The sequence below is a fragment of the Phyllostomus discolor genome, chromosome 3 (assembly GCF_004126475.2).
Source record: "Phyllostomus discolor isolate MPI-MPIP mPhyDis1 chromosome 3, mPhyDis1.pri.v3, whole genome shotgun sequence".
NCBI classification, from domain to species: domain Eukaryota; kingdom Metazoa; phylum Chordata; class Mammalia; order Chiroptera; family Phyllostomidae; genus Phyllostomus; species Phyllostomus discolor.
In genome coordinates, this window is record NC_040905.2 from 159,906,613 (window position 1) to 159,920,474 (window position 13,862).

General features: G+C 44.8%; 1 protein-coding gene across 5 annotated transcripts in view; it reads right to left on the bottom strand.

The window, feature by feature from the left end:
- Nucleotides 1-11,423: 11,423 nt before the first annotated feature.
- The window catches only part of KDM4C (lysine demethylase 4C), a 383,617-nt gene continuing 381,178 nt past the window's right edge, over nucleotides 11,424-13,862 (bottom strand). For 4 of the 5 annotated variants that reach the window (XM_036021651.1, XM_028507295.2, XM_036021648.1 and 1 more), the window contains one exon: nucleotides 11,424-12,398. In XM_036021651.1, coding sequence (XP_035877544.1) covers nucleotides 12,222-12,398 — 177 coding nt within the window. In that variant the 3' untranslated portion in view covers nucleotides 11,424-12,221. The remainder of the gene's footprint in view (nucleotides 12,399-13,862) is intronic. The other variant, XM_036021647.1, reaches the window with a different exon arrangement.

Consider the following 13,862-nt stretch of genomic DNA (forward strand, 5'->3'; position numbering starts at 1 on the left):
AGGCTTAAAGTGAAGATAATCAAATGCCGGTTCCCAGAGTGCCACAATTCAGCCAACCCGACAGCAGGCATCCCAGCCGGCCACAGTCTGGGCTAATAGCTTCATCCTCCCTCTCCTCCTCGTGGCCCTTGACGGGCCTCACTTCTGCCCTCATTACCTGGTCTGCCAACTCACACTCTGGCGGCTCCCTTGCCAGCCCCGCCACTGCTCCATTTCAGCTTGCGGGACCTAAAGGACTCAACTCCCAGAAAAAATTAAATTGAAAAACTTCCTCCCTGATAACTTAGGACCTCTTGTGGAACTTAGCTCTCACAGGAGCCAGAGGAAGAGAATAATAAAGAGCTCTGCTTGTTATCTGATTGGCAGCCCTAGAAATGTTATCCCTGGCTCTCAGGTGGCCTCCTACTGGAAAATATAAAATCCGAATACCATTAGATCAGAGAGGAGCATTTTTGGCATCAAAATGCAGGTATATGCATGCAAATGCACTGTAGTACACAGGGGAGTAGGACCCGTTTCTAGAATCTGAAGGTCCCTGAGCTAAAGAAGGTCAAAGGATGACAGGGACAGAGAGAGAGGAGCTGTATAACAGGAGTCTGGGCACTTTATTCACCGAGAGTAAGGAGACTGAGCCTATTTGGTGGGGGAATGGGAGAGACCACTATGCACATCTTAGCAGGAAACACAGAGAACCGGCCTGGGGAAAAATGCTCCGAAGAAGGAATTGGTGCACAAATTTGTAAACAGCAACTCAGCCATTGGAGGAAAGGGATGGCTTTGAGTTTGGCGTAAGGCCCTGCCCAGACCAGACAGGCAAGCCCCAGAGTGCCTACCACTTTCCTTCTGTGTGAATCACTTTGCTCACACAAAACCTGCACTCCTAGCCCAGTAAATGGCCTGGAGTGAGAACTTGACCCAAGGGTAGTCAATAGAGGCTACAGGGGAATGTGAGGCAGCCTGGAACAAGAGTTCTCAGCTGTGAAAATGGCAATCAAGTCAGCCTGATTCTTTAAGAAATGTATTTAATTGATTCAACAAATATTTCTTCAGCACCAACTGTGTGTAGGTGCTTTAGCTTTTAATTTACTTAACACATACTTCCACTGAACATAGTCTGTGTCAAACACTAATGTAAATGTTTTTCATTAATTTATTTTAATAACAACCCTGTAAGTTAGCTATTACCATCCCCAATTTGAAGGCAAAAAAAAAATAATAATAATAAGGAGCAAAGAGCCTAAGTAACCTGCCCCAAGGCTACATACTGAGTAAATGGTAGAACCAGCTTTTATATTCTAGGGATATATTAATAAACAAAAGAGACCAAAATCCATGCCCTCAGCCAACTTATTTTCCACTGATGGTTTGGTCTGGATGTCTGGGGAGAGTCAGTGGTACTGGCCACAGAAGCTAAAGCTACCAAAGGGTGAGTGCTGGCAGCAAAGGCCACATGGCAGCAGAGGCCAGAAGGAGGTCTGAGGGAGATGGCTGCAGATGACAGGAAAAGTTCAAGACCAGTGCGGGGGCCCAGCAGGACACACAGACCCTAAGAACACTCCTGTCGCCAGCCACGTTCACTTCCATGAGGCTCAGCTTTGTGGCTGAGTTTTGCAGCCTCTTTTCCTTATAGTAAGTCCAAGAGTGCTGAAGTGATCTAAGAGAAGTTTTGTTTCTTCACAGCTTTGACAGCCCCCAACATTCAGCCCTATGGAGCCCCAGTCCCACGTGAAAGCAAGGACTGCAAGGAACAAAGAAGGCAGGGGACACACATGCAGTTTGGGAGGCTGAGAGCACAAGGTCACATTCCTGTAGGATAAGCAAAGACACAGAAAGAGGCACAGAACAGGATGCGTTCTTTCTGCGTCAGAGAAGTGCAGGGCTGGCCCCAGGCAATGCCAACAGGTGTCAACCTCATTTAAGAACGTGATGGCAGCCCGGGCCCTGCAGTCCCCAAGTTCAGGAGCAGTGAGGCCATCAGGACAGCAACACCGCATGTTAGGCATCATCTGAGTTGGCTCCTAGGAATGATGTGGGATAGCTTCAACTTTATCAACAGGGTGTAGAAGAAAGGCCTTCTCCCTCCGCCCGGAGGGGAGTGGCACCTGAGGAAGCCAGCATTCCTGAAGTTACAATGGAGAAGGAACAGAGCAAAACGGCAGTCACCACGTGGAAACCAAGGGGATTTATTATGAGCACATCTAAGATACCCCTTGGGAACTGCCAGAAATAATTAAGGAACATTTGATAGAAGACTAAAATAATGCACTAGCATTTTGTAGTTAAAATGGAAGTAATACTGATTTTTAAAATGTTCACTGAGAACCTATTTAAACCTTTAGTCTAAAGAGGCCAGGAGGAATAGGAATAATTCTTTTCTTTGACTTTCCTTTGTCTCACCTAGGTCAAAGCTCTTATGCTCTGGCAAAGCTATGTTTACCAGGGCTGCACCAAGCCCACTGGGCCTCCTTCTCACCTCTGCTGTGTCTCAGGAAGCCACATCCCAGCACTGAGTCAATGCTAACGCTGGGGGAGCACTCAGCAGGACGCTCCAGCAATTCTGATGCAGGTGGGAGGGATTTCTTGGCAAGGGCTGGCTCACTGGAATTTGGTCCATTAGGCAAAAGAGTTTGTGGTATCTGCAGTATTGTAAGCACTTCAGAGCTGGAAAGGTCCACAGGGATGGCCTAATTTCCTCACATCGCAGATGGGGGAGCAAATGAGAATTTTATGTGACTCTCTGCAGTGATTTCCTGCTACCTGGCCATTCCCGCATATCCAGCGGTACCAACTTCTGAACTTCTGATGCTCCCCATCCCTCCCAGCCCCTGAGCAAAATGACCTTGTCATCTCATCTCTTTCTTCCAGCTGAGGAGGCAAATACCTGGGAAAGCTTATTGTTTACCGGAACCACCAAACTAAATTAGGTGAGCTGTATGGTGTTCATTACATCAAGGTCCCAAGAAGTTGTAAGACTGAAGACAGTGATAAAGAACAGCGATACTAATAACAGTAGTGGCTCCCATTTTTTAAGCCAGGCAATATGCCAAATACTTTATATACATTTTCTTACCACATGCTTACCATCACTTTTAAGAAATAGGTATTATTCTTCCCACTGTACTGAGGTTCAGAGACCATTACTCACACTCCAAGTCACCAGCATACTAAGTGGTAGAGGAAAGTTTTGCACCCATATCAGCCCCCCTCACCTTTGTTAGATGCCGCTCAACACCCGCTCTCTCAGCTCAGAAGGGAAGGGCCTGCAGCTGTGCACGGCTGGGCCCGCTGGGCCGGAAGAGCTGCTGCCCCGCTCTCTGTAACGGGTGCCCATTCGCCAGTGTCTTCTGCTTCCCACCTCCTGGGAGGTTCCAGGAATTTTTCTATTGCTTGAGGAACAAAATTTAGCAAGTCAAAAATCCTCTTAAATTCTAAAGATATTAGTCTTTATTCAGTGGGGGGTAGAAAACCTAGGGATGAAAAGAAGCCTAAAGAGTCAGTCTTGAGGAAAATAAAGTCAACCCCATTTCCCATTCTATTCATTTTCTAACCCATTTAAATGGGATTCTAATTGCATAAAACAGCTAATTTTGTTCATTAAAGTTCAATTAAATTCATCTGAAACTCAGGATAATGGCATTGTTGTTGAACAGCCATATTAAAGATGAAACATAATCTCTGTTGACTCCATTTCCTTTGACAAAATAAAGTTCAGCTACTAATGAGCTCACCATACAAGGTCTCTTTTATAAGTGGCAACAAAGGGTGCAAATTTATGTACAGCAGTTTTCATTATCATCATCAACAGCCATTTTCTTTGTTACCAAAATATGCAGAAATGATTAGGAGACCCCTTTTCTCATACGGCTTTGATTCTGAGGGAAAAATGAAATAGCTTCATAATCATATCACGGTAAAGGCGCACACTGAGAGCCCGCAGGGGGTGGCCACAGACCGCTTGCCCGTGGCATTCTACGGACTAAGCTGCCCTTTTAATTCCCAGCCACGCGGGCCACAGACAAGGCCTCTCCTGGAGTCCATCTCCACTGCAGGGCAAACGAGACATGTTTCCCCCACCCACGTGGCCTCCCTGGTTCCTTTGAGTAGCCTCAGTGAAGCACCTGTTTGCTTTCTGGAGCCAGAGAAGCGAGCAGCAGCCTGCAGTGAGTCTGCGATGCGAAGGAGCCTTCCCACCCTCTGGCAACACGGGACCTTTCCCTGGGCAGCCACCAGGATGGCACAGCATCGGGTCCCTCCTCAGGGCCCTGCTGTGTGCAGTTAACCTCAGTTGGCAGAGTGTCTGGCCCTGGTCAGCAGTACAACTAAGCAAAAGCCATCAGTCCCTAGCTCCGTAAGAGCATAATGCTGAGTGACAAGCTCAGTGAGGCTCTGTTATGGTCGCGGGGACTAGGGAGGTGAGTGAGACTCGGGCAGCAGGGATGAGAAGTGGGTGTAAAATAAGAGGCCCACACTCTCTTATCTGGAATCCTTGGGTCTAGGTTGATTTACTTTGTGTGAGTTCAGAATTTTAGAAAGGTAATTTCATACCTAGTATCTCATATTATCTAACACCCCACATGAATATTCCACAGTGATGTATTTGAGTACTCTTACTGAGATACAGACTATAAACAGGTTTAAGTTTACTTCTATGAGACTTATGACATAGGACTTACAAAAAAATCCCTGGGAGCAAAAGAGCACCCACACCGAAGAGGAAAAGATCCCTGGGGAGAAAAAGGGAAGAGTTGGGGATCATTCATGAGAGATTCCAAACTAGGAGTAGTGAACTGAGGGAACTGACCTCTCTGGAACCCAGGGACACCTACTGGGAGGGTGTGAGAGGCCCGGCACTGATCTGGGCCAAGTACTTGTCTTTCTCCAGAGGGCCGTGCTCCAGTGTTCCCGGCCAGCCTTCGAGGGCGGCTTTGTGGCCAGTGGTACCTCCCTGCTCTGTAATCTGCTACTGAAAAGACCCATCACGACCACCACCACCATCACAAAGCCGGCGAATTCAACATGAGGTAGGTGTCCATTTGGTCCAGTGTACAGTCTCTTCAAAAAGGTGAGTATCTATGTTCAGACAAATTTTTCATGCTCAAGAATATATTTCACTAACATTCTCCTTATGCCTTTCTGCAGAGTTGCAGCAAAAACAAATTGAATAGTTTTGTAAATGTTGTTGTTATATATGAAGACGGAATGAATGCTGTTCAATCAAAACTAGTGGTCACAGCTACACAATCTTGTGAATGTACTAAAAACCACTGAATTGTATTTTAGAATGGTAAATTTTATGCTATATGGATTACCAATTTTAAAAAATATTGGGTTGGCCAAAAAGTCTGGGTTTTTTTTTTCATAAAATAAAAGACACATTTTTTATTTTCACCAGTAACTTTATTGATTTCAATATTTTGATGTTGGTTATCTCCCATGTGGTATAATGTTGATGGTTCTGAATTAATGTCTTGATTTGATCCCTATCAATTTCAATGTCTACCCGACCCTGGAGCTTTGTCCCACAAGAAATCTCCAGCATGAAACTTTGCAAACCACCTTTGACACATTCCATCAGTCACAGCACCTTTTCCACACACTGCACAAATCTTTTTTTTTTTTGCATTTGTTGCATTTTTACCTTTCTTGAAATAATAAAGCATAATATGCCAAAAATGTTGCATATTTTCTTCCATCTTCAATATTAAAATGGCTAAAGAGAAATTCACCAAGTTTGATAAGCTTTTTCAATGCACGCTGATATGACAGCTGTCACGGTACAATCTAACAAAATTGTTTTGAATGAAGTTAAAGACAGCTAAAGTGCTACAAGGGCCACTGTGTGGGGAAAAGACAAACAGACTTCTGGCCAACCCAACAGTTAACACAAGTCAGTGCAATGACTTGAAACTCCATTCCATTCACATGACCACACCCTAAACCTTGTCTACACTTAAATCCCAACTGTATGAATCTTAACTAAACCCCTCCTCTGACCACTGCTTCTGACCTCGAAAGCCTTCTCTCACCCTCCTCCTGTTGTGTCTGTTTAGCAGTTGTCTTAGTGTCCCATCGAAAGGGAAACTATCACACATCACCACGTTTAGTGGCTTAAAACCACAGAAATGTATTGTCTTATCATTCTGGAAGCCAGGCATCTGAAACGGTCTCACAGGGCTCAAGTCAGGTGTTGGCAGGGTGGTTCCTTAGAGGGGCTTTAGTGGATTTTCTGCTTCCCCGCCCTTTCCACCTTCCAGCAGCCACCTGCACCCCTTGGCCTCTGGCACCTGCCTCTATCTTCAGAGCAAATCACTTCAGTTACTGCTTTCTTCCATCATCAATCTCCTTCTCTGTCTTTGACCCACCTGCCTCCTTTTTAAGGCAACCCTTGTAATTACGTTGGGCCCATCCAGATCATCCAGGATGGTCTTCCCATCTCAAGATCCTTAATTCAATTAACAGCAACTACAAAGTCCCTTTTGCCACGTAAGGTAACTTACTCACAGATTTTGGGGGTTAGGCTATGGGCATCTTAAGCGGGGAGGAGGGGGACTTAGTCAGTCTTTTACAGCCATCTAACTTCCTAGATCCCGCTGTATTTTCCCAAGAAATCCTCTCGTGACATCAGCTATCTCCCTTATTCAACACAGACTAATGAGTAGAAATACCCTCTCCAGCACCTTCAGTTCTTTCACACCCTCTTCCACACGGCAACAGACCTGGGAAGCCCCTTCTTGAGACAAGTCTATAGCCTGCCATCTCCGCTCCTATAACCAGGAATTCAGCCTTTGCAGATGAAACCTACCTGTCCCTGTGCGAGGCCAACCATTCCACATTTGCTCCCAATCCCCTTTCCTCCCTCAGAACTCCTCCATCAATCGTTCCCTTTAAATCCTCAATATCCCACTTTAAAGTAGTCCCTTGCTCTTAGCAATAAACTATTTTCTCTCATATTAAAGAAAAAGTGAGGACTTCTTATTCTGGACAAGACAGGCATGACTCCCTGCTCCTCTTGGCTTTGTATCATTAAAAACCTTGGACATAATACAACAATCAATCATAAGAGGACCGTGAAGTATTGAGAGAGGTGGGCAGACTAACCAGGGACTTCAGGGCATAGGAACTGCACAGGGGTGAGTTCTCTTTTCATCTCTCATACATCCTAAACTTGGAACTAAAGGAGCCTGCAAAGTGGAACCACTAGCAACAGACACACACACACACACGCGCGCGCACACACACGAGTTCTAAAGCTCTAAGAAAAGCCTTCTGGCTCCAGTCAAAGGACCCAGAAAGGAGCAGCACAGCAGGACAAAACCCTTTTTGTCAATACACTACCCCCATGAATGAATACACCCTGCACACACTAAGAATGGTCTCTGTAGATACCAAGTGGGGACTTGCGATTTCTGCCCTTCACTTGGGGGCTCCCTGCCCCCACAGGGGTGTTTTGGTGGAGACCAAGTGGGGTGTCTGGATTTGCACCCCTGCCCCTTGACTTGGCATCACTGGGAGTCCTGGATGGCCTTTCTCTCCCTGCCGGCATGCTGCCAGTGGAGACCGAGAGGCAGCATCTCTCACCTTCCTAAGCAGAGACTGGAGGGAGGATCTTGGAGAGCACGGTGCTCGAAAAACGAATTCTCTAAACCTGCAGAGGAATTTTCTGCCTGACTCACACATGAAACTGACCCACATTAACTCACCAAAAACTGAGAACTGCGCCGAAGTGTGGACGAGTACCCAGGCTTGCAGAGCGGCTCCTGGGTAGTACACAGAGAAAGCAGAGCAGAGTAGTACTGTGAGAGCTGAAAATTAAACTGTCATTAGAACCACAGCCCACCAAAGTAGGCCCGGACCTGTGCACTAAACCAAAATGGGATGACTGCCTGCTGAAAGGGAAGATTTCAATAGAATCCAGTCTTCTGAACCAAATACTGCAAAAGTCCAGGTTACAGCTCAATCACTGATCATGCCAGAAACAGGAAAATCACAACTTAAAAGAGAAACAATCAACAGACACCAATACCAAGATGAGTTAGACCCTGGAATCACCTGACAAAGATTTTAAAAGTGGCAATCAGGAAAAAAAATGCTTTAATGAACAATTATGAACACTCTTGGAACAAATGAAAAGGATAGAACATTTCAGCAAAGAAACAGAAGATGTAAAAGAGAACCAAATGGGAATCACAGAACTAAAAAATACAATAACCAAAACGAAAATCTCACTCAAAGGCTCAGTAGTAGTTTGGAGATGACAGAGCACAGAATCAGTGGACTTGAGGGCAGGTCAATAGAATTTAGCCAATCAGAACAGAGAAAACAGACTTAAAAGATCATCAAGAACCTTTTATGTCATTGTAGTCCCAGGAGAGAAGAGTTTGAGGTTAGAAAAATATCCCAGGAAATAATGGCTAAAAAATCTCCCAAATTTGTTGAAAGGCCAAGAAGCTGAACAAATTCCAAACAAAATAAACCCAAATAAGTCAAAGCTAAAACACTCTATCATCAAACTTCTGAAAATTAAAGGAAAAAATACTTTTAAAAAAGAGAGGATGTGTGTCCAAAAAAACACAAATTTCAATGTTAATAGATTTGTCACCTAAAACTGCTTGAAATGCTTCCCCCAAGGTCACTATCTTCATCGCCAAAAGAAGTTCCTACATACCGCTTTGTGGCCAATCCCCTTCCCACCTCCAGCCCTTGGCGGTCACTGATCTCTTTCCTGTCCCTACAGTTTTGCCTTTGCCAAAAGGCAAATTTCATGTATTGTTAATAAAGATGATGCCTTCCTTATTTACATCTCTAGTGCTAACTTGTCTTTCCAGCTTCAGACTGGTCCATCCAGTGTCTTTTGTTTGATTCAGGTTTAGAATCCTCTTTTTCTTTTATGAAATGAGAACTTTGAGTAATTCAGAATTTATTTAACCTCTCTGGGAGTTCATGTCCATGGAAGAGGGGAATGATACTTACTTTGCTAATTTCTTGGGGATCCTAAATAAGATAAATGCCAGTAAGAAGCCTACCAGGCTGGGTATACACGATAGATGCTCAATATATCATTAGTATCAGCTTCTCTTGAAGTTCATTTTCTAAGGAGAGCTGCACCTTCTGGGGATGGAGCATGGGGCTTCTGAATTGTCAGCCCACTTGATGGAGAGTCCAGGCCTCCCACGTCAGTGCTACGTCTCTACAATGTGCTGGGCGACAGAATGCGTAACACTTCCAATGACTGCCGTGTGGATTCTCAGAAAGTCTGTAGCACGATGGAGTGAGTCTTACAACCAACCAACTACTTCATGTAATAAGAATGTTTCAAGATCTCTAGTTAGCTTCAAGTTTAAGGGGCTGATTAATATCTGAAATGAAGATTGTTTCACTTCCAATACTTTTTAATAATGGGCAAAAATAAAGTATAATGTTATTGTGCAGCATATACTGCTCCCGTATGATTCCTCCAAGGCCCCCAGGTCATTTGCAGCAACAAGTCCACTTTGTCCTTGTTCCACTTTGGACGGGCACGGGGAGAAGAGGCGGACCCCTTTACTTGGACGTGTTTTTACATTCGGAGTCCTCATGTTTTCATACACTATTACCCAGTAGTGATTTATAATGTACTCTGAGAACTCATGTGATAGTTTAGTATGGATGCCTCTTCTCAATTTCTCTGTAGATGAACTAAACAAAATTATCTTAATAAAAGCAAACTGGTAAGGATCACATTGTTCTCATTTCAAACATACATAAAAGAACTAAAATGTTGTAGAATATGTCAAGCAGTTTTTACTAATCCTCTAAACTCTAGAGAAAGGGCTTGTATTTCAAATTACATTAGAATTATAACTAGCAAAATTTTGTTTAATACTAGAAGGACTTCAACTGATTTCACACTAAACATACACACTAAAAATGCAGTTAGTGTAATGCAAAGAACTAAAAATTACAATTGAGGTGTCAGACAGTAAGTGAAAAAGCTTTAACAGTCTGTCTGGTTATGGAACTAATAATGACATTCTGCAGTGAAATAAAGGTGTCTCTCTCAAGAGCCGGGGTGCATTTGTGGCTGGCACTATTAAAGAGCATACACAGCTGTACTTGGTTATGTGAACGTTAGTTAAGTGAGACCACAAAAAACAGCTGTATTTGAAATCACACAGTACTCTGCACAGTCTCTGCCTGTGGCAGCCAATCAGCAATCTCGCTGACAGGCCAGCATGTACAAAACGAATGATCCTATTTAGATTAATTCCTTCTAATGCCTTACACAGATCTACTTTCCTGGCATATCAAAGAGACAGCAGGTCAGTTCTATTCAAAACCCAGAGATAGAAAATGCAAGCTTGATTACCTGATAAAATATATGACTATACTGGTAGAGAATGTGAAGTGCTCAGTCTGTAAAAATAAGGCTGGTGGGCTCTTCCCCAGCTCAGAGTTCAGCCATGAGGCACTGGAAATTCAGCGCTCAGCCAGTACTCGGTCCAGAGAACTGAGATTTAACTGTGGCTCTGTGATTAATGTTTTGGCTCTTTACTCTCTGCCCTGTAACCCAATACATGAACACTCTTTGCCACAAAACTCTGAAATGCCCTCCAATCCCTGGCTGTGGGATTTGGCCCACGAGATGTTAACCAACATCACAGGCAGGACTGAAATGTGCTCACTCAGCTGGGCTCACTTGCTTTCCACCTCTGCCACTGACCTGAGAAGACCTTACCTGAGTGCCCCAGGGGGTCCAGTGGGCTGACAGGAGACATGCGGAGCACGTATGTGAGGTCACCGAAGCTGAGCTCAGCAGAGCTGCCAGCCAAGCCCAGCCTGGATCCACCAATCTACAGACTCCTAAGCGAAAGAAGTGCTTCTTGCACAGGCCACAGATTTCGCAGCTGTTGCGCAGCATCCCTGTGGCCACAGTTCACTGAAGCATTCATTACTGGGGACTGTGTGACCTTGGGCTATCCCTTGCCTGCCTATTTCCGACTCATCCTCCATAAAGTGGGTGGAGGGGTGGGAGGATCCATACAGTCTCTTCTAATGGTAACTGAGGACCTAGAAACCTGGGAGGAAAAGAGCTGCAGACTCCAGGAGCTCAGATTTCTTCCAGCCTAGATGAAGGAGCTGAGGAAAGCACTCCCACTGACACTGCAGGCATGCAGCAGAGCCTTTACCCCAATGATATGCCATAAATGTTCGGCCCTCTGTCCACAGTGATTTACAAAAGTCCATGGGAAGAGGAGGGTCTGACAAACCTGTGTGCCAGCATCTCTTGATGGCCAGCTCCCAAATAAAACTTGTCTTTCTATTGGTTGAAACCAAGATGAATAAGCAAGTCAGAAGACAGAACTGGAGAAAATGGAAATCTTTATTTTTAAACACTAGTACATTTTCAGGCTGTTTTAAAAAGGAAAAATCATATTAATTCAAAATTATGCATCAAAGCATATTTATTTAAACTCTAATTTTACAAACACATAATGAAAGAAACATTTTATAAATATCTACTCAGAATATGTATTATGAAAAAAAGTGTTTAAAAATAACAGCCCCAGATTTCCCTCTTTAAATATATAAAATTCCCATACAGTTCATAAGAATTCTTTCTCAAGAGCCAAAAATCTCACAAAGGCCAGCAACTTAGTTTTCATCACAGTCGAAAACAATAGGGATATAAAAAAATGCAAAAGTTCTGTACAAGGGAAATAGAGATAGCACACGGGTAAATCTCATTACCATACATGCCACTGCGCTTTAAAAATGTTTTATAAAAAATGCTATTTGAAACAAATAAGTGAGAGTCCTTCCCTGACTGTGGAAAATATATAAATTATCACCCTCCCACCTGGGTGTTGAGGATCCCACCACTGGGCCGGGAGGGGCGTTCCCTGACTAGGGGCCTAAGCCACACTTGGTGACCCATCTCCTCTGGCAGTGGCTTTTTTGGTGGGTGATTCACTATTATTTCCTTTCACTTAGAAAAATCCTTTGGGATCATAAAAGACAATGGCTCGCAAGTGAAAGCAAGAGCAGGGGATGACTCCAGGTTGTTGTATCCAATGAATACCGTGTGTATTTTGTGGTTTGGGTTACCACACCCCGGGAAGCCTAGTTTTCCAGTCAGAGCCACTCTGTCACCCGCTGCGGGACACACAGCACAGCCCATGGCTGTCCCCTCGCCTTCCCTCTCTGGCCCAAGCTGCTCTGTGTCCTGCAGCAGCACACACAGACTACTGTCTCTTCTGGCACTTCTTCTGGAAAGAGCTCTTCAAAAAAGTGCGGTACACGGGGTCATCCACGTATTCATTCTTAAATCTGGAGCTCAGCATTCTTTGTCTCTTTTTCTCCCCTTGGATTATGTCTGTTCCATAAAATGTGTCTTCAAATCGCATATCAGAGGCTGTGGACTAAAATTAGCCAGTGTTACATTGCAGAAGGGCATGGCATTTGACATGACAAGAATGTACAAAGATCTGGTCCAGACAGCAGGAGATGGGGTGCCAGAGACAGGTCACCAGCCCAGGATGGAAGGGCCCCACACAGGTGGCTCTGGAACCTTCCTGCCCACTCCAGTCTCCTGCCTCCATCCAGAGCCTCTTTCTTCAAGATCTCCAACCCCCAGGGACTTTCCCCAACACAGGCGGGACTGAAGTCTTCCCATTTAAATCTCCCTCACTCTCCGTCTTCCCTCTGGCTCCTGCCCACACAGATTTTTCAGGAATCTGTCAACAGTCATCTCTAACTCACTCCTATTCCTACTTACTCTGGGCCCCTGCCCTGACAACCTCCCTGAAACTGTCCTTGCTCATTTCCTAGTTCCTATGACACTTTTCTATCCTAAAACTATCTGCCTCTTCTGTCACCCAATTATTGCTCAACACTCTTTCCTGTCATAAGCCCCTCCTCCTGTATCCCCACCTCCTCTGGTTGTTCACTGTGGATGTCTCAGGGGTTCCCCCTTTTAACTATTTGCTAACCTCTAATGTTCCCGGGATTTTGCATGTGACCTTCTTTCCACATATGTACCTGGTGTCTTTGCACCCACTATTCACAGCTTCAATTCCTGCATCTATTCCTGTGATGCTGACATCTGTCACTGCAGTCCAGACCTCCTCCTGTGCTCAAGCCCACATATCCAATGGCCTAGTAGGCATCTCGGAGTTCTTATTTTAGAGGCACTTCAAATCAACCTGTACCATTGAACTCAAGTTTTTCCTTCCCCATTGCTGTCCTGACTATATTTCATAAATGGCACAACTCTTCCCATCCATCTAGCTACACTGATCAGAAACCTAAAAGTCACTGTAAACTACCCCCTGCCCCCAGCCTGTCAAGGACCCCCCTCCTACAAGAATAAAGCCCTCCATCCTTTTTTCTTTAACTCTACTGACCCTGTGGTGCAGGTCCTCACAATTCCTCTTCTAAAGCATTGCAACAAATGCTACACCCCGCCCCACACACACACCGGCTATTTTCTGTAGAACCAGGAGATGACCATTCTCTATAAACTTTCTGACTAAATAACACCCAACCTTATAATATTTCAATAGCCCCACTGCCTTCAAGATCACATCCCACCTCCCTAGGCTGGTCCTTCATAACCTAGCAGAATCCTGCCCCATGCTCCAGTCAGACTGACTGGTTTGTAGGTCCCTGCCACACTACTGGCTCTCTTGTGCATTTCTGTCTTTAGATGCACTGCCTCCTCTGCATGGGAGATATTCCATCTTCTCTGCCACAGGCAAATTTGAGGGCCCTTCTTTTGGGCTTCTATAGCACTTTACATGTTAATGTGGTGGAATGAGGACAATGGCAGGGATGAGGGGCAGGTAAGTTTCTCCCCATCAGGGGTTTCCTAACCCAATCACCAC